This window comes from Hippocampus guttulatus, chromosome 21 (genome assembly GCF_054856545.1).
Source record: "Hippocampus guttulatus isolate MCC_2025c chromosome 21, RoL_Hgut_1.0, whole genome shotgun sequence".
In the NCBI taxonomy this organism is placed as follows: Eukaryota; Metazoa; Chordata; class Actinopteri; order Syngnathiformes; family Syngnathidae; genus Hippocampus; species Hippocampus guttulatus.
In genome coordinates, this window is record NC_141281.1 from 5,305,491 (window position 1) to 5,325,938 (window position 20,448).

A 20,448-nucleotide genomic window follows, 5' to 3' on the forward strand; every position below is an offset into this window, starting at 1 on the left:
ACAGTTTTCCATTCGTTAGTATGATTGTCATGGAAATGGGGAAACTCCAGGGACCCAAAGACAGTTTTATTGCCTCCATGGATCATAAAGAAATAAAGGTTTTTGGGGTTATAGTAGAGCACCCAATATGTTCCGTGCTTTGTTGGACACCATGCTGGGGATGAAGTTGAGTTTTACTGGCCTTTAAATCTCAACAGAGCTTTTGAGAAGAGTTTTCTCTCGACCGTTTGATATCCGCACTTATAAATCTGTCCAAAGTTGAAGATTCAAAAGCCTTTTAATACAATTTAATCCCCCGTAGGCTTGCTGTAATTCACCTCACATTCTATCCCCGGTTCTGTTCTTCGCCATTTCAAGCACTCTCACACAGGAACAGTTCTATTGTCCCGTGCTTTAGCGCTGTTGTTCCGCCATTCTTTGTTCCCCGTTGCAAAATTAAAATTGACTAAAGTCGAGAGGCGATTACAGGATAAAACCGGGAGGGGAAACAAAACAGACGATAAATTAGACTGATTGCTTGGACTGGGAGGAAGCCGGGGTGCAAAACCATGGTCCGGCATATTGGAAGATTTGCAAAATTTGACAGGGTACAATTTGCGTTGCAGGAAAGCGGTTTTAAAGCACGTGAAATGTAAAATCTGGGTTATAAAAGGAAGCCATTGCTGGCACAGCGGAAAGGTTTGAAAGGGCTTCCATCTCGGCAAGTACCGGACCGGACGCAAGGATCATCGCCTTCCAAATCGCTCAATACGCCCTCACTTATATTCATATAATATTGGAGGAACTGGACTGTGGCTCAGTACGGATGATCAAAGTTTGAGCTTCTTCAGAAACGTTGCTTTTTAACAACTCCCCGCAAGGTATTAAGAGTTAAAGCCTCGCCTCACCCTCTCAAGCTGGATAAATTCCCGCTGCTCGGGCTCCTCTCAGGCTTCGCCTTCATTTTACCCTTTTTCCCCGCCAAAGGTGGCATCCAGACGGGTGGAATCATCAAGTGGATCTATTTTCTGAATGGCCAGCTTGATCATTTCAAGCACATCTCCATTCCTTTGGATGAAGATAGCTTTGGCAAGGAGTCTGATGAAGAGCCGGTGCTGACATCTAAAACCCGACGTTAGCTTTTTCCTAAAACGTTTTTGCCTTCATCGCCACAAGCCTTTTTTTTTTTTAGAAGTTGAGTCAGCTCACAGTTAAAAACTCAAATCAGGAATGGAGATTATAGGGATGGAGAAACTGCGATGATCTAATTTCATTGCATCTTTTTATGGCTGCTCCAGCTTTATAATGTTTTGACTTGCGGCCAACGGCGGGCCGTATAGCTGCTGAAGACATTTGATGGTAAAACGTTGAGTTATGCGAAAGGTAAAGTGGGGGATCTGTCAACCAGATGACCAATGCAGAGAATATTTTCTTTTTTAAAGTCATGCCAGTATAGAATTGATGGTTGTGGCAGTCATTGTGGTCAGATACAAGTATGATTATCACAGCGATTAGCACCCCTCACCTCACTTTATATAGTATAACGGCTCCAATTTCTGGTGGGTCATCGGAAAGAGAAGTCTATCGGAAAAAAAAAAAAAGATGACAGATCGTGATCATTTATTTAGACAGTAAAATTTGTAATTTACCAGCAACCGGTTCAGGGTGCCCCCCACCTACTGCCCGAAGACGGCTGGGATAGGCTCCAGCACCCCCTTGAGCCTTATGAGGATAAAGCAGATTGGAAAATGGATGGATGGATGGAATTTGTCATTTGAAAATCAAAACAATCAAGATCCAGATCTTGCATCGCACAAGTCGACAAATCTGATAAATTTCATGGTGGAATCTTTGTCAACACTTGTGTCCGCTTGGTTGATAAATGAGGCCTCGGCTCCCCGTGACCCTTAACAGGAGAAGCACTTAGCGAAAATGGGTGGATGGATGGGTCTTCCTCAATTAGTTTTGCAAACAAATATCAAAACCTAAACGCCTGTGTTTACATTTTTTTTATTGCATGTACACAAAAGAGCAGAAAGTCAGTTCTTAATCGTCTTCTCTTATAAAATTGAGGATACGGTGTTAACAAATTTTGATACCACCGTCGTACCATGTGCATAGAATAAAACCCAATAAAGGATGACTGTAAACACAACTCAACAATATATTTTGCACTGGATGGGGAAAAAAAAATCCCCCCCCAAACAATAGCACAGAGGCAAATAATAAAAACACAGTTGAGGACATTTGCATGAAAGGATATTGGTACATTCACAAGCGCTTTAGCCTTTCCTTACTGTGCTATGCAATGCACGATCACAGCCAATTTAACCCATTCGCGCACAATCTGACCAGAGAGACGTGCAAGATAAAGAACGAAGGGGTTGAATAGACGAAACAGCAACAAAGACAGCGGTAACCTTGAGCTTCGAAGAGAAACTCAGAGGAATACTCGCGATTTACTCCTCTGACTGATTCATCGACGAGGTCAGAGCTCCCATCTTGTCATCCTCCTCCTCATCTGCTTCTCTCCAAATCTGGAGCCATAAGCTTCGTACGGCAAGGTTGCCAAGACATTGACATACTGGAGCATTCAGCCACTGGCAACATTCGCTGACATGAAAATGTTCAAACTATATTCACATGCTGAACAGTGAATAAGCACACCAACACGGTAGGAAGCATCGTGCTGAACAAGACTTAAGAAGCCATTTGTCAGTGAATGGCTACCCTTGGTTAAAACTTAAATGAATGAGAGATACAAAAGCGTGGAAGGATTTGCCCATATTTTGCGAGAGAAAAAAAACACAACTGATCTAATATTCTAGTCAACATGTGCTCCAAATTATTATTCATTAGTTTCATTTTTTTAAGCCATCATATTCGCACAAATTCAAGTGCAAAGCTCACACTCTCACCACAAAGTGAAAAAAAGAAAAAAAATCACCACCAATTATTGACAGAATGCCAAAAACACAGCCAAGTGGAGCCCCATTACTGGACATCATCATGGAGGGGAAACCAAATCAGCCCCACTGTATTCAGCCAATAAAAGACACACTTTATTGCAAACTGGGGCCACCCACTGCAGAGCTGCCGCGGTTCCCCATGTGACCACCCTGATAAAATATTCAGTAAGGAACAGCTCTGACACCTCAGGGCCAGCAGGCTTCACTTACATCCCAATCATTCCGGACAAGGCCGGGGCCGAAACCTTGCCAGCAAGGTTGCTATTTCTCGCTCCTCGCAACACATTTACAACAACAACAAAAAAAGAATACAAAAGATTTGCATTCATTTTTAATGAGGTACATTAATTAATAACCCTGACCTGACCCAATTTAGAAAGCTGGAGTCCCCGGGTAGGACAGACACGGTCAGAATAATATACTTCTAAAGCTGTTTTTTTCCCTTTTTTTAAGTCTGGTGAAAGAGAGGAAAAACAAGAAAGTAAGTAAGATGAAAGAAATCCAACTTTGGATTGATGCACAGTGCAAAAAAGCACGGATTCCTTAGGACACACAAACACTCGAGAAAACCTCTAAAGAGCCAATTACCCCACAATGGCAAACATTCCGGTAGCTATGTAAAAATCCAGCATTTTATTGTCACTTGTCAGAACGTCCAAAAACACAAAGTTGGTACCAAGGGAGTCATTGTGGGAAAAAGGCACTTATCGGATATATACATATTCTAGATAAGAAAATATTACGAAACTTTATTTTACATACAGCTAAAATGATAGGCTTATGTCATTAAAAAAGTTAAATATCAATACTCAAATAAAATTCTTAATATCACAGCATTTGGACTCCTTGCTCGCTTTATATAATTTTTTATTTTTTTTCATGAATGTTGTATAAAATCAGTCCTAACTTTCCTGTATGCCCCTTGACTTGTTGGTTTCAGGAATAAAACTGCCTCCCTTTCTCTGAGCCCTGATGAAGGCGACTGAGCCTGGCAAGCTGAGTTGGGGATGGGGGAACGTCCTGCCTGTAGGGACCTTTGGAATTCGGCGGATTGGGAGTGGGGCCTTGAGTGTGTTCTCTGCTACTGGTGCTAGAGGGACCTTGTTCAGGAGGTAGACAGGCACTTTTGGCCTCCTGCTCTCTGCGTCTTTGCTCCAGCCTCAGCAACTCCTGAGTCTCCAAGAGGACGCGGGTGTTAAAGTTGGAAGCTCCCAGGTAGCCGTTATGTGATCCGTGGTTGGCGGAGTGACGTGGGTTGTCCTTGGCACCCTGAGAACCATCTGTCGGTGTGTGGGCCTTGTCCCACGCGTCTTGGGACGCGTTGCTTGGATTCTTACGTGGCCTAAACAGACAGAGACAGAGAACGAAAATTGGGTTGGGAATCAACTGAGGAGTTATCTGGCGCCCTAATTTGTAGCCTACATTTGACAGACTCAGGGTGAATTTTATGGGGAATGCACAATTGCACCGTTTGAGCAAAGCTCATGAATGCTCTTGTCCAGAGGCCAACATAGCAAACAACTCTGCACGTATGTACACGCAAACAGCTGCAAATGCATTTATGCACTGACCATGTGAAACTCAAGCTGATCATCTTGTTCTCCTCTGCTCGTGTGTGTTTTTATTAGTATATGTAGTAGGCATGTGAGGATAACATGGAGCGGGGGCAGATGTAAGGACAGACTGTGGAGCGAGCCGCACCACATGTTCCACATCAGGCTTTTGCCGTCTCCTTGAGCCAACATGCATTTACACCCTGGCTTGGCTTACAGGGCTGCCAACAAAACTCAGGAGGGAACTGCTTTTGCGCCTGTCACACAAGGCAGCTATCCACATTTCTGCAACCACAGTTTACTTTTTATAAAAAATAATAATAATAAAATTTGAGAAGCTTTTTTTGGAGAGGATGAGAGCAAAAAAATAAATAAATTTTTCCCACAGGAATGCACTCATGATTGATGCATAAGAGGAGCGCTCTTATCACATCTACTCCTGAGCCAGAATCTGTCACAAAATAGATTAAATTTGCAGACAGAGGGGGTGGGGGAAATATATTACTCCAAAGAGAGAGTTAGCTCTAGAGTGACAGAATATAAACAAAGCTAGGAACTTGGTTCTCAGGAAAAACTTGCGGTTGCAGGGTGTTTCTTTTTAAACAGCTTGAACAAATCTGAGTTCATGGGAAGGGCATCAGCGCACAGGCGCGCGCCTGTGCCCGAGCTCACACACACACACACACACACACACACACACACACACACACACACACACACACACACACACACACACACACACACACACACACACACACATTCTAAAGTATACGTTTTTTTAAATTTTGCACGAAATGAGCCAGCCAGTGATGGCCGAGCGGACATTTCATAACTAATTGACATATATACAGTATATATATTATATATGCGGGTTGTTTCGAGTGGAAGGGCGTGCGGCCTGCCTCCTTTAACCTCCCCGCTGTTAAGAATCTTATCTTAACTACATTCATGTGAGTGTTATGCATGTTGTGTCTCTTTCAAGCTAATCAGCGGTCTCTCTTTCCCCCTAACACACTTGCTCCTCGCCCACCACCGCCTGCCGCCGCTAATCCTGCTCGAACAACAACCCTTCATTAGTGCTCCTGCTATCCTCACATCCCAGACGGCGAGCTAAGCCTGCCTGTCATCAGATATGCAGCTAGCATGGCTTTTTCTGGAAGCTCCTTTGGGATTGGACTTTTTTACTTTAAAAGGGAATTCCCGAGGAGAACACATGTCTGAAAATGGGGGAACTGAGAAGAATCGTGGTTTTTAATCTAGGGATGGAAGGCATTTGCCATAGTTTAACACGAAGCCTGAATTCACGCAAGCGCCCGCTAAGAGTGTTAAGAGATTATGGTAGGAATGCATATCAAAAGCCACCACAGTCCGTCTTTTATCGCCGGCCAGATGAACTTTCCCAAGAGAAGCGACCGACCGTGGGAGGGGAGCCTGGGAGTCAACTGTCACATCATATGCGATGCCAGCAGATAACACCTATGAAAGGAATGCATGGATCGGTCTGGCCTATACAGACCGCATTGATTATGCGTCCATGTGGACCGCAAATCCATATCCGCAGAAGCAAACATGTTTTCATCGACCCAAATGGGACTGTTGTGAAACTTTTCTTTTATTGGCTTCGGTTCTTCCCTTTTGCTCAAACACATCTTGTTTTTTTCCCAATGCCATCCTGTTTTCATTTCCATTGCTGTCTCTTAAGATAAGATAAGATAAGATATCCTAATAAAGGATAGAACCGAAGCCAATAAAAGAAAAGTTTCACACAACGTGAATGGATCAGTCACGATGATACAAAAATATCACAGAGTGGAATTTAGCTTTAAATTGCAAGGCATGACATTTGTATCCACAGTGAAATGCTTTGTCGTCGTCCTTGAAAGAAAAAAAAAATCGATCAGAACGTGTGACAATTGTCCACATATCATTGTTGATTTTAAAGTTTACAGACGGACAGAAGAGACTTACCGTGGCAGAGAATTGTACTGTCTCTGGGCTTGGCGGAAACTGCCTCCGTCCTCCTGGTGCTGCTTTTGGACTTGAGACTCCACGGTTACCGAATGGCGCCCACTTTGCATCTCCATCCCGTTACTAGACTATAATCAAAAGAAACAAATCAAGACCCAATCGCTCATACAGCTGAGGCACAGAGCACTTGGCAACGGAAAAAGATCAAGGAGTAGTGAGGAATTACAGCACAAAATCTTTTACAATTCAGAGTATGTGATAAATAAAAGTGTGTTTACGTGTGTCTTAATGCGCTGTTTCGATGCCACGGTGTCTCATTGGGATCAATCTTATTCTGAGATGTTTCGACTGACACTGCTCGAGAGGGCCATTGGAATGATCTAGCCCAGCGGCGCAATACTTAGCCGCATCATTCTGAAAACACATCTACACTGCAAACTGCAACCACACTGATACCTTTTATGTTCAATTAACACCACTGTGATTGCGTCAATCTAAACCGATTGTCGACATTTTTAAGCATTATATCCAAAACCTTCAGGTAGTGGTGGAGTTTGAAAAGAGAGATGGCTGAAAAAATATGTTAGAAGCCGGAAAGGTTGTCAGCAAGGAATTTCACTTCTTGTGAAACGGTTGCCTTTCCCCCCATCGCTTGGACAGCTGCAATAACAGCGCAATTACATTTCACTCAACACCAACAGCAGGTCCTTTCCGCAGCATTCAATTGAGCTGAAGCCAATTGGACTCATATGGTTCAAATTTCACAGCAACAACAGAGCTTGAAAAGTCTCTCGGATGTACAAGAAGTGAACAAGAAGAAATCATTTAAACTCGGGCCGAATTGGAAGGGGAAGAAAATTAGTCCGATGCAATGGTCATTTGAGAGGAAGTGGTGGGGAATCTGGACATGGGACTATTGGGGTTAAAACTGAAGGGCTTGAGGTGGATGACGCCATGCCAGGAGAGTTACATGAGAAATAACCTGGAGAGAAAATCAGTCACTTTAATGGCATTAGGTCAGGAAGTCGAATCAAATTAGTGCATGGCTTGGAACACAGTGCCATACAAAACATGACATTTGTTGAAATCAAATCAAGGAGACCACCGTGTTTGTTTTTTATCCAATAACCTGAAAGATGATGGCACACGCTGATGGATTTCATGTTTTGCCAATGGTGTCAGACAAATAAAGGTGGACAAGAGGATGTTCCACACCTGTTTCAACATGAGCGGAATCACCGAGGACGATCATTTGCAGCTATCAAAAAATAAATAAAATAAAATACAGAACCAGGAAAGCAGCCGTAGGTTCTGAAAAACCTACCGCAAACCAAGCCTCTAGATCTATTTGTCAGATACACCAGTAAAAATCAGGCATGACTTGAACATAACCACATTGCAAGCATGTAAACAAAAAAAAAATCCGAGGCATTTCACTTGCTAGTGGGTAGAATGAATTACAGAAAAAACGTGGCAAGAGAAATGGAATATACTCCCCTGGGAAACACAAAAGAAAAGAAAAAAAAGAAAGGCCAGATGGATTTTTTGTTTTCTTTTGAGTCGTGCGACAATGTAGTTGCGTCAATTAATTCAGATCAGTGGTTGGTGGTCCCGGTGATTTGTAGCTTCGGGCAGAGAAACCATCAGATAGGAAGCAGTGTGGTTTGCTGTTTCCTGTTCCTTTTGACCACACGAATGGAAGGTTGGCTCGGCTTTCGACATATCATGATGGAGCTCCTGAAAGGGCAGAGCTAAAAGTTGAGAACTTTGTTGTCGCGACGTGTGGAAAGATTTCTCGGATAACAATCCTAGCGATAAATTATCAAAAGGGAGTGAATGGACCTGCGACTTTCTCTCACTTTGCTCTATCTGTGGGCAAACCGGGATATTAAGCCAAACTTTGTGCAGGAGACATGATTGTCCAAGCAGTGGCAGCTATCATGATGATATATACATTTAAAAAAAAGGGACATGCAGTACAAAGATTTGCCCCATTGAACCAGCATAGTGCTCACCCTTTGCGGTCATGCTAACGGCACACAATTACTTAATTTTCTTCCCCAAGAGAGCAAAAGAGGCAAACATAAACACTGGAAAGCACTGAGCAATTTATGTTGAACATCTGGAAATCCCCTCTTTCCAAGCAAGGGAAAGGAGACGGGAATATAAAAGCAACAACTTGTGTGAGCATCAGCTTGGCAGTTTTATGATGCACGAATTGATCAACATGACATGAGGCACCATTCACAGATTCTAAGTAATGTATTTTTTTTTGATAACATTTTCATTTATGTTTCACAATCAATAAGTCATATCATTACTGTTTATGGAAGGTCGTTCACGTCATGAAACGCAAGTTCAAGTATGTGATCTAAAAGGGCCATTTGTGCACAAGCTTTTTGAATATTTTAAGGCTCGTGAGAACCAACCTGCAGGAGCACTGCTTTTGTGAATCTTGCTCGGGCAGGATGAAAATAGCAGGAAAGGGGACAAATAAAACACACTTCAGGCTGGCCCAGTATCTTATTACGACCGGAATAACGAGGGCATGCTCAACAGTGTCAACAATCACAAGCAATTAGGAGCTCAGACGTCGAGAGAAAAATGCGGAGACTGCTTAGTGCTGTACAAACAGATAGTATCTCACTTTGACAGTGAGCATGGGAAGAAAGAGATTAGGAATGTGATTGGCAAAGTCATGTTGAGCTAACATGGATGCAAATCCGGAGCAAATACATTTTGTCGTTTCCGTGTGGGTGAGGGATCACCGGCGGTGTGTTTTTCAAGCTAATAGAAACATTTTACGTCTGAAATACAGACTGGACCAATGCCAAAATGAGTGATGTTTTGATGCATACTTAAAATATAATGACACCTAAAAGGCCCAATCAAGGTTCTGCTTTAATTTCTTCTTCTGATTAGCTAAAATGTGTTTCCTAACCACTGAATATTTTTTTTTGCGTGGACATAAACTCACCCGAGACCGATCCAAGCCGTAGGAGTGCGGATGGTCCTCCGTGTCATCGTCCTGCTTCGCCTGCTGGAACTCGTGCCTCAGCCTTTGTATCCGGTCATGGTTACTAGGAGCCGTCTGACTGCTGAGAGCAAAGCAAACTGTTTTCAGTCCAACGTGTGTTTACACATTTACATTTACATTTTAAAGTGCCATTGTTTATATTGTTTATATTAAAATCGTGATGTGAAAATTCATGAAGCTGACTCAGCTTTCCCCCCCACCCGGTCAAGACAAGCCCAATCATGGTTTTCTGACCTTGGCATAAGAGGGCACCGCTTGAGCTTTTTTTTTTTTCTTTCCGGAAGTAAGATCGCGAGCTTTTTTGGCATGCTGTCATTAAACACTGTGCAAAACCTTCCCCGACATTAAAAGGCTTTGAGAGGCCATTCAATAAGAATCAATGGCCTTTCCTTCAGCTTAATCAGGCTCCCCTTTTATCACCAGCTACAGAGGCGTTGGACGACAAAACACATAATTATGATGGGAAAGCCAGCTTGCCTTGCCGCGTGTATGCAAACAAAAGGGATGAAAATGACAAAAGGTGAGGAATTTCTGCAGTAATATAAGGTGAGCCAAGGAACGGGAGATAAAAGTAGAAGGGGGGGACGTGGGTGCCTTGCTTTGCTGCAGAGTGAAAAATAGTGAAAGGTTAAACACGAGCATGTGAGAGAAAAGAAAAACGCAGTCCATCAGAACAAAGGCCGACATCAGCAGGGAGATTAAAAAAAAAAAAGTGTAAATGTGAACTGAGGACCTGCAGCGCTGTTATCGTACACGTCTTCGAAAGCGACACTTACGGGGGGGTGCGCAAATCAGTGGTGCAAGCCATTGTTTATTTGGCCACGGAGAACTCTGATGACAGATGGCCGATGATAATAAGCGCTCGGACGTACTGCCAATCAAGCATCACGAAAAGCACAATAGGCCGCACGTCAACAGCGCAGCGAATTTGTTAGCTGGCCTAAGTAGGACTTGGTGGCTATCCTGTTCTTTCATACTGTCTTCCCAAAATCAATTGTATTAGTTATACCCCATTTGCTTGTGATGGTTCATGTGAAAAGCAGCGCAGGAAGCATACACTTTATACGGTTGTTGCAATTAAGTGGTTCACTAGAGTGAGAGGAAGCTAATGCTTTCATTATGTGAAAAGCTGCTCATTAGAAAATCAATGGCTTTCATCCGCTAATATCTTCCTACATCATTTTTGTAATTTCACTGGTTCGTCCTTAGCCGAAATTTGACAAAACAAATCACATTCTTAAGTCAGCGGAATGCACCACGTTTTCATAGATTTTCAACTAACCAAGTCAAATGTTCAGCCATAATTGGACATTAGACTGCAGAATTGGGTGCAGAGAGAGGTCACTCGCATAGAAAAGTTCGTAGAGAACGCCAGTAGAACATCGTTGCACTAAAGACGCAGGCAATAACGGCCTTTGACAAGACATGATGGCATGGGCCTCGGCAATATCCGCACTACTTGTAGGAGCTTCTTTCTCCACTGGGCGGTACTAAATTAGTTTCATTCTTGAAAAAAACATTTGATGAAGAAAGGGTTGCATTAAATCCTGCAACCCAGTGCTAGACCAGCTTGTTCTAAGACTGGGAGTCAAAAGAATGATTATTTTATCTCCCAAATCTTTTTTTTTTTTTTAAATGATGTAATCAATCAGCTCTGCGACACGTGCACCAATTGTAAAGTTCCCAGTTCTCTGCATGCTTCTGGAATGGGCTTTTACATCAGCAGATGTGATGCGTGAAAGCAAATATGAATGAGCCCTGGATTAGTCCAATTCAAGTCATTTGTTTTTGCACAAGACAAAAGGTCACATGTATAAAATGACTCATGCCTACATGCATATTTCCGCAATGTGATCCAAAAGACCGACAGGACTTTCGCCACTGCCTGACACTGCTCACCTTTTTTTTTTTTGGAAATGAGAGAAGGTCAAGGTGTCAACAGTGTGCCACACAAGCCTCGTGGCCACCATCGTTCCTTTTGCCTGTTCACATGTATACTCGATGTCAGCAGTTGACTTTTCATAGTGGCCATGATACCTCTGAATATATTTAAATATCCACCCACTTTTCCCCCCGTATGTGCTCCCCTTGATACATTTGTTTTGTATGAAAGGCGCCCAAGTATCAATAGTCAAGATATTTATTATCATGTTGATCACAAAAAAAAATCCCATCAAGTTCATATGAACTCGTGAAATGTATCCGTTAATGAATGCAGCTTTGTGACGAGCTGCTGTGTTTACATATGTCGCGCTTCCATCCCACCTGTGTTTTTTAACCTGAACTGTTGACAGAGGTCATGAGCCCTCGAAAGCTGCTTTTGGGGTCGGGGGGTGTCGGGGCTCTGGATGCCCGTCGGTGTAATAGTCATCCTTTGATCCGGGAGGATTAGGCAGATGTCTCCGACACCACGGTCAGGACTTAAAGCAAGGATGCAAACAACGCCACAGTCCCTGCATTCAATTCTGACATGTGCCGACTCTCAGTCTGACCCATAAACACTCACACACGAACTAATAAATGAGTAATCCAATAAGAAAGAACACAACATAGGTCACATGAGCATATGCATGTCAGAGTTTAGGCCAGACCGATCAGAATAACAGAAACAGACTTAATTACAAGTATCAAATTTCAAGGAAAGGAAAAGCGTTGCCTGTTTTTCTGTTGCCATTTACAGCAAAATACAATGCTATCTGAAAACTGTTGATTGCAATTCTTAGAATTATTTTTATTTTTTTATAACTTTGTATGTCAGTGCAGCAGATGATGGGACGGACCTGTTCAGCCGGCACCCTCTGGCAATCTTGCGTCAAGTCTAAGGCTCAGCTCATCTTTATTTCATCGCACCGTAGACTAACATTTGAAAGAATGAGTTCTTTAGGAAGGGTGACGGACCGCCACCGAGACCTCCCGTGATGGCAGAAAAACGATTAGATCTACAAATGCATTTGGTCATTTTTATAAGAATGGAGATGAAATATCTTTTTATTCTTCAGGGAACATTTGCAAACCGGGAATTTGAATAGAAAAGATGATTTGATGTATTTTGCACTTCCATATTACTTTTCTTCATGTTCCAAAAGCAATCTGATCAGAGATGTTTTCTTTCTCTCTCTTTTCTTTGGTGTCCCTCCGTGTCATTTGTCATTTCTAAATGCCTAAGCCATCGTTTGCAGGGATAGGTCATGAATTCACGTCAGCCCATCACCCCTCCTCCCCATCCGCTCCCTCCAGCTTGGCAAGAGACAGCTGCAGGCTGGACAAAGGCCTAATAACACCCCGGATTTGTCAGGCTATAACTTGACCAATGTACCCATGTGACTGATGTACCGGCAATGGGCCTCGGCAGCTAAAATACCCTCCTCTGAGAAGAGACTGCTGCTGTTGAGCTATTAATGGTTGCCTGTGTGTGTGCATGAGGGGGTCCTTGAGGGGATGCGAGCCCAAATCATGGTCCTCAGCGCCTGGGTAACATGAGGCATTCGTTTGCAAAAGTATCGCATGGACACTTGCGACACTTTTTATTACAGCAGGAATTTGCATTTTCTACTCAAGACCAAACTACAAAATTTAATTCCTCCTAATGTTAAAAATAGATCAAGTATTGTCATAACTAGACAATCGATATCGCATTTTTCAATTACTATACTCAGTAAAATGCCATACAAAAAAACTGAACTCCAGTTTTGAGTGGTGACCCAAAAGGTCCTTTTCCATTTGCTTTGCTCAGTTTTTGGCATCAGATCATTCCTTTCTTTCTATTTTTTTTGTTTTGCAAAGAAATATAAAACTTAATTCTGCCTGGATGGAAAACTCTGGAGGCTAAGAACAAGGACATCATGATGAGAATCTGAGACCCATAAAGCTGTCGTTACACAAGAACACAAACAGTCTAAGACAACCGAGTTCACCCTAATTTACTTTCATATTCTTAAAAAAAAACCTAAACATTGAATTCAGAAAATATTTCATTTGAAACCCATCTCATCTCGGTTATTCCTATAGATCCATGACTGAATGTGTTGATTATCAAAAAGGATGAGAGGAAAACTGCATTCTCATTTTATCATTGTCCTCTGCCCGATCACTTAAGCATGGGACTCCATCCCAGTTCGATTGTCAAAAGTAAAAACAAGCAAAGAACAAACCAAAACAAAATCAGTCACATTGAAACAGAAATAAATAAATAGATACAAATCGGCGATACAGAGAAGATAAGATCCTTCAAGCAGGTTTATGTGAGGTTCACACACAGCTGTCTGAACCCTGCTGCCCACTTGACTTTTCACATTTCCAAACTGAAACTCCCACATCTTCCAGCTTGCCGTGAGTTGGGATTCCCGCAGGCAAGCATAATCGAATTACAAATGTCTTTTTAGCAGTGTGTGGCTATGCCAGTGCAGGAGTCGGACGGCAGACAAACGGAGGGAGGGAATGGGGGACATTTGAAAACAAGGGATTTGAGGGATTATATTGTTGAAAAAAAAGATGAAAATGAAATGGGTTGTGGTGTCTATTTTTTCCTGCAAAAAAGTTTATTTACCAAATAAAATATGTCTACAAATGTAGGCAAGCAGATATAAGAAGCATTATTGTTTGTACAGTTGGATTAATCCATTCTTCCATTTTCTATAGCGCTTGTCCTCACGAGCAATTCTGGAAAGCATTTGGTTGCTGGGATGTTTCCAAACAAATATATATTATTATCAGAAAACTCTGTCATTAAGTCCCGTTAACATACCAAAAGTCTGTGCCAGCCATCCGCATCAAAGTCTGTGTTCGTGCTACGGCCCACCGATCAGACAAAAAAGCCTTTTAGTATTCGGAACAAATGTCAAACAACTTTGGTTAGATGATCTTCCCAAACTATGTCAATAGTCTTGGAGCCATCCGTGATTCAGTACATGTAATGGTGGGCTGACAAAGCAGTTTGACAAGCAGAAAATGAGTCTGCACTTACTTACTCTGATTTCATGGCTGACCAGTTCCTTCTGCACATGAGCATTACAGTGATCCTTTTTGAACAAAATAGGTTTTCTCAGATGTCTACCCTAACTATTTTCAAATGTTATGATCTAAAAGACATTCGCGTTGACATAATGCTGCAAAACTCCCACGGAGTGATGCAAGAGGCGCAGTTTTACGTTCTAAGACAGTCAACATGGGGACGGACTAATTGTATTGATTTTGGAAAAACAAAAGAAAATGTACTAAGGTTTGGACATACAAATTGTGCACCTGACAGTGACGATTTGCAGCTGGGCATGCATGGCTTGTTCGGTTATGTTGCATGTCATGTAAATAAGATTCCTTTTCTCCCAAGGTTGGGATGTAGACAAACAAACCCTGAATGTCACGGTGGCTGGTATGGAATTTCGCCTAGCATCACTGGTCAACGGCGTAATCATTGAAAGCAGCCTTTCGAGGCTAACAAGCAAGTATCCTGTCTATTAAAAGGGCACAAAGGTCCCAGAGGTTCCACCTAGAATGTCTACAACTGTAAAGTATCTCATTTACTCAAGCACAATACCAGATATTGGTCAATGCGGAGCTACTCTTCCCTTTCCAAATGTCACTGACTCGCAGTCTGCAGGTGAGCCTGGAGCCAACGCAGTATCATTTTGTATTTGCAGGCCAATACACGCACAGCCTTGGCCACAGCTCCCTCTTTATATAATTAAAGAAAGAGGCACAGGGGAATTCTTGTCAGAGTACAGCAAGGGTCAGGGCCACTTTAAACAACAGAAATATTGATAGTAATAAACCAGAATTAAAAAGATGGAGCAAAATGGCTTTCTTGTTCCTGGCACAGCTGGTCCCAGCTTTTAGTGGTGAAGACTTAAAGAGGATGAGGGTGGGGGATGTTCGTGGGAGCAAATAGAGGTACAGAGTCGGACAGTTGGGAAAAGGGAGAAGAGGGGCGGCCCGCTCAACCACCAATTGGTTGTCTGCGTTGTCCGGGACATTACTTTATCAAGTCTTGGAGCCTTCATCTTAAAGACAAAATTAGGAAAGAGGAAGGAGGCCAGAGATCAAAGTTCCTGACCCTTAATAATGGCAACCTAGACACATGAACAGAGGGGAAAAATATGGCTGGCGGCATGACTTCAATATGGACTGTCAATTTTGCGTAATAATCAATGGAAGGTTCAAAAGGTCGGCATATACTGACAGATGGGGCGACTGAACCAGGAAGGTTGAAAAGAGGACAAGTCAACAATTGGAACTTCAGAAGACTTCCCTGGTGGTCACATATCACTTGAAGTGATTGTGCGCCGAGTCACCGAATTGGCGACAACCTGGTTTTTCTAATTTAGGACAATTTTGACTTTTACTATCATGTGATTTTCCATATTCTCCTGCATTATCTGTCAACAACGTGTGGTTAAATAACAACAACAACAACAAAAAAGACATTACTTGTTACATTCAGTTATGTTTTGTGCCCATTAAAGTTAAGATATCATTAAAATCTAAACATTTTTTACAGTGACTCTAACCAGAAAATGGATGGAATCCACTTCAAAAACTATATTTGTTGTATTTTTATTATATTTCGTTCACAAATGTGATCCGCGCAAACGTTCACACACCAAAATACCAAAGGCACCCATGGACTCAAGGCATTTCTGACAGCTCACAATGTCACAGAGAACAAATGCGCCCACGACGCAATCCCCCATCAGTATCGGGAAGGTTAACATATGTTAATGGGTCTTCAACCCTTGACCCTGGCATTCATGACATCATTATCAACCCCACCAGACATAATGTTGACCTGTCACTGCTATGATCTATGGCTCTGATGGCGCTCTGTCTTAATGAAGCCCTAATGCTGCCTTCAACTGTTGAGGCCGCAGCGAGTCCTGGCTTTGCGGCACTCAATTATCAACTTGAATATGCATTCATCATCTTTTACCAGGCATCCATCAGTCAAAAGCCTCGGTGACATCCGTTTCAAGCCTAAATATAATACCCTCTTGTATGCACTGCAACTTCCAGTAAAGACACACAAATAGTCACATATTCGATTCACATGATCAAGACTGCCGGTCTTCACTTCCCTTGTGACCAAAATGGCATTAAGTAGCCCCGCCAGTCGATATCTCTGCACGTCTTGATCAATGGCGTTTTTAAATATCAACTGGTTTACATGAATACACTTTGAGTCGAGGAAGGGAGTCAGAACAGAGCCTCAGCATGTAATGTTACAAAGAAGCTCGATTGAAAAAGCTTGACAAAGCCAGTAATGAACTCACAAGGCTCGGCCGTACTGTAGCAAGGTAAAAAATTGCTATCCCGCAGTGACATACACCTGCTTAGACAAATGTTTACATTGTGTGTATGTATGCAAATAGACAGATATTTACACAGTTTGCTTCTTCTCCTTGTTTTTTAAACCCTGAAGCATTACAGGAGCCCCCCCCCCCCCCAAGCCCCAAAAAAGCTCAGTGTCGCCAGTTCATGGTCCCTCTTTGGCAAGACTATGTGGGCAAAAACCCAATAAGGTGTCCCATTTGAAATAAGACACAGCCAAGCACTCAGCCAAGGCTCTGTAATGTGCCTTGTAATGTCCGTGACTATTTTCAAGCCCTGTTAGGTGGCACCTGCTGTTGAATATGCGCTTTAATTGAAATGAGATGAGGGGCATTAACAACAAAAGATGAGGTGGTTTAAAGGTATGGGTGATGGTGAAGGGATGTCACGAGGTTTTCCCAGAGTCCTAGACAAGCCACCGAGGATTAACCCCGCCCCCTACCCAAAGAGACCAGGCACTCATGGGTTTGGCCACAGATGGTGACTGTGGTCCTTGACGTGTGAATGATTGCATCAGCGAGTCCCGTCTACGTGAAGATACTCTTATTAGAAATGCACAGAACTTGCCCTTCACCCTTGCTGTGGGGGTTGGGGACGAGAGCATGGGAACAAAAACATTGTGCCTTTTAATTAAAAGGCCAGTGTTTGGAGAACTCCAAATTATGTTTTTGCTCAACCTGCTGAGTGTGTATATCAGCTCCGGGTAGGGGAAAACAACTGCGTTCTGATGCATTGATTGATAGATGTCATTTGACAACTGTTACCTTGTAGTGTGAAGCTATTAAAACAACATTCTTTTGACTGTGTGATGTGTATGTTTAAATATGAAAAATGTACTGACCATATATTACATTTCCGTATATTTGATATTTGGTGAGTCATCATGTTGCTCCGTGTTAAGGTCCACAATAAAAGTGGACTATTTTTTTTTCCTCTCGTATTTTTTTCTACTCCATGCCTTTAAAACGCCCCACATTTATATAATCCATGACTTTAGGGACAGATGAAACGTGCTACTAAAACAAATGGCCCTATAACTGGCATCCTCCATCACAGTCCCATGAAAACTGAAACATTCCTGAAGAACAGCTTTAGCAGGCTTCAAAGGCTTGTTTGTACAGTACGATAAAGCTTAACTCATGCCATCATCTTGGATCTTGTAAAGATTAATGAGAGGGGATAGAAGAGAGAGAGAGAGAGAGAGAGAGAGAAAGTCGACGGGTGAAAGAGAAGGAAACACAGCTGGTCGCAGTGAACAGCAGTTGCCAATTGGCTGATGTTCACACAGTGTTAATTCCTCAAAACAGGGGATGACATCCATGCCGAGAGAGGAAAAGCCACCTTAACTTTGGTTGAAATAAAGTCGGGCTTGACATTTTGTGTTATTGAGCTCTAAGATCTGAACATGTGTCTGTCCCGTTGATGGGGGGAATTAAGCTAAACACACACATGGCAGATTTGTTTTGATACGTGGCCAAATATTAACATTTACTTAGGAACCAATGAGCTAATATTTTCAAACATCCAACACAAATGCTCTGTAAAACTGATTAGGCCAATTCCTTTTAAGAGCTTCAATATGCGCACATTCCTTGTGCTTGACTGTGTGAGGCCTCTCCTTACTGTAAGACAAATGATGTTTTTCTTCACTTTAGTATTACCAAGCAAGATCTGGTCATTTTATCCGTGGCAGGTTATATTTTCCTTTGCATAAATCCACATTTTCTCAAAGCCATTACAACATTTTATCAAAGGGAGACTTTCACGCTTGTGTAATGTAAATTGGCAATTTCTTCACCCAGTCAAATGCTCGCCACTGGTTCTATCAGTCATTGCGGCCTTTGCAAAGTCAAGCGCTAATGGTTTGAGATGGTAATTTCTATACAGGCAATTTCAGATTCATTTCCTGACTTGGATTTGAATATGAACGTGGAACGGGCCTGGTCTGGACAAGTAAGCTTCCTTTGTCTTGGATGTAAGTGGGTAGTGATTATATGACAGTGACGGTCGTAATGAAACCTTGCCACATGCTTCGCTGTAGCCGTGCCCTTTCAAGAGGAAATTCTTAGATAATCAACTATAGACTCTTCTCCTCGGATGAAAAGGCGTGCGGAGGAACAGTGAGGGAGAAAGGGGAATAATGTGCTCATCATTACTGTCATGACCATCATACAGTCTGAGTCCTCGGTGCTCTTCTGTCACAACAGGCAGCAACAAGGAAGAAGATTGTAAGGACACACAAGGGATGGATTTTTAGATGTGGCACTATGCCGCGAACTTTGGAGGAACGATTTGGGGAAGACCCTTTTTCTGTTCCAGCACAAATCAAGGTCCATTCAGCCACCTTCAAATAGGTCTGCCGTGGAAGGAACTTGATTGGCCTAATACAAGTCTTTCGACAAGAGAGAGAAGAAATTCAACAAAACATTTCAGCAGTAAGCTTCCAACATCACCATACAACCGGGGGTGTAAATGCATTTTGCAAAAGGGCCACACCAATATACTCATCTCAACATTTTTCTGAAATAGTTAATGGGCATATGTCTCCCATTTACAGCGATGCCTGTCACCCATGTTCTTGTTTTTGTGGTCCAGCTCGGATTCTTATCAGTCGGCATGGAGAAAGTGACTTTCAATGTGGAAACATCACTGTGAACGTTGCCAAGTTCCCTTTTAATCTAATTAAGATCAGGAGAGGGGAAAATAGCTGATCCTCATTTGGAGTTTTGCTAACGAGTTATCATAAAAAAGATTCATGCAAGAGGTCCTTTTTTTTCTAAGATAAACGCCGGAAAAATGCATTGGGGAACGCATGCCAGAGAACGCAAAGAACTCCCACCATGTTTTTTTTTTTTTTTTTTTTTTTTTAAGTCTGAAGGCTTATTCTCAAGCCTGTGCATAAAAAAAAAACCATGCATGCAGAAACTGTTACATTCTTTTCCTGAAACAGAGGCCACTGATCGCGTTCCAACTTAATGGAATAAAATAGAGCCGTCACTAGATACACTTTAAAAGCATAGTAAAAATCAGATTTATGGAGAAAAGGGAGCTTTGCTACAAGAGCTTTCAGTGCCATGGTAACTCAGAGAGGGGTAAGGTCAGAGGGGCAGTTGAAGGAGACCAACAGGGTGGCTGGAAAAGAAAGCTGACTTTCTACCTCTCCCTGCTACGTTTTCATTGAGCCTTTACCAGGCTAATGCATCAAGGTAAAATTTGAATAGAGAGGTCAAATTCCTCTTCATAAATTAGGAATGTCTTTGTCATCGGAGTCATTCAGACGTTAACCGTGGGCGTCACGGATGGAACAAGGATTTAAAGGCAACAAGTTCATGATTTTAAGTTGGAGGTGTGGAAAGGGGCCTTTTCCCCCCAAGTCGCTCTTTTTCATCTATTCCACCGCTTTTGCTTCTTCCCCTTTCCATCTCCATTTGGCTTTTATTGCCAGAGGACTACGACTAGCTACAGTGCAGCCATTGACTCTGCTGCCAGTAAGCCAATGTGGCACTTCTGATGCTCGCTGTGCGGTTGTTGTGTTTTGTCTGCGGAAGGTGGGCCTGTGCCATGCGGCTCCGCTCAGGGCCAAAGCTTGCTCCTATTGTCTCTTGTCATATGGAAGCCAGCA

General features: G+C 42.5%; 1 protein-coding gene across 6 annotated transcripts in view; it reads right to left on the bottom strand.

Annotated features, from left to right (window-relative positions):
- Positions 1-1,970: 1,970 nt before the first annotated feature.
- The window catches only part of LOC147186834 (partitioning defective 3 homolog), a 176,017-nt gene continuing 157,539 nt past the window's right edge, over positions 1,971-20,448 (bottom strand). For 5 of the 6 annotated variants that reach the window (XM_086101466.1, XM_086101468.1, XM_086101467.1 and 2 more), the window contains 3 exons: positions 9,447-9,567; positions 6,470-6,597; positions 1,971-4,290 (listed from right to left, as the gene is read on the bottom strand). In XM_086101466.1, the coding sequence (XP_085957592.1) occupies positions 3,885-4,290; positions 6,470-6,597; positions 9,447-9,567 (655 nt within the window). In that variant the 3' untranslated portion in view covers positions 1,971-3,884. The remainder of the gene's footprint in view (positions 4,291-6,469; positions 6,598-9,446; positions 9,568-20,448) is intronic. The other variant, XM_086101469.1, reaches the window with a different exon arrangement.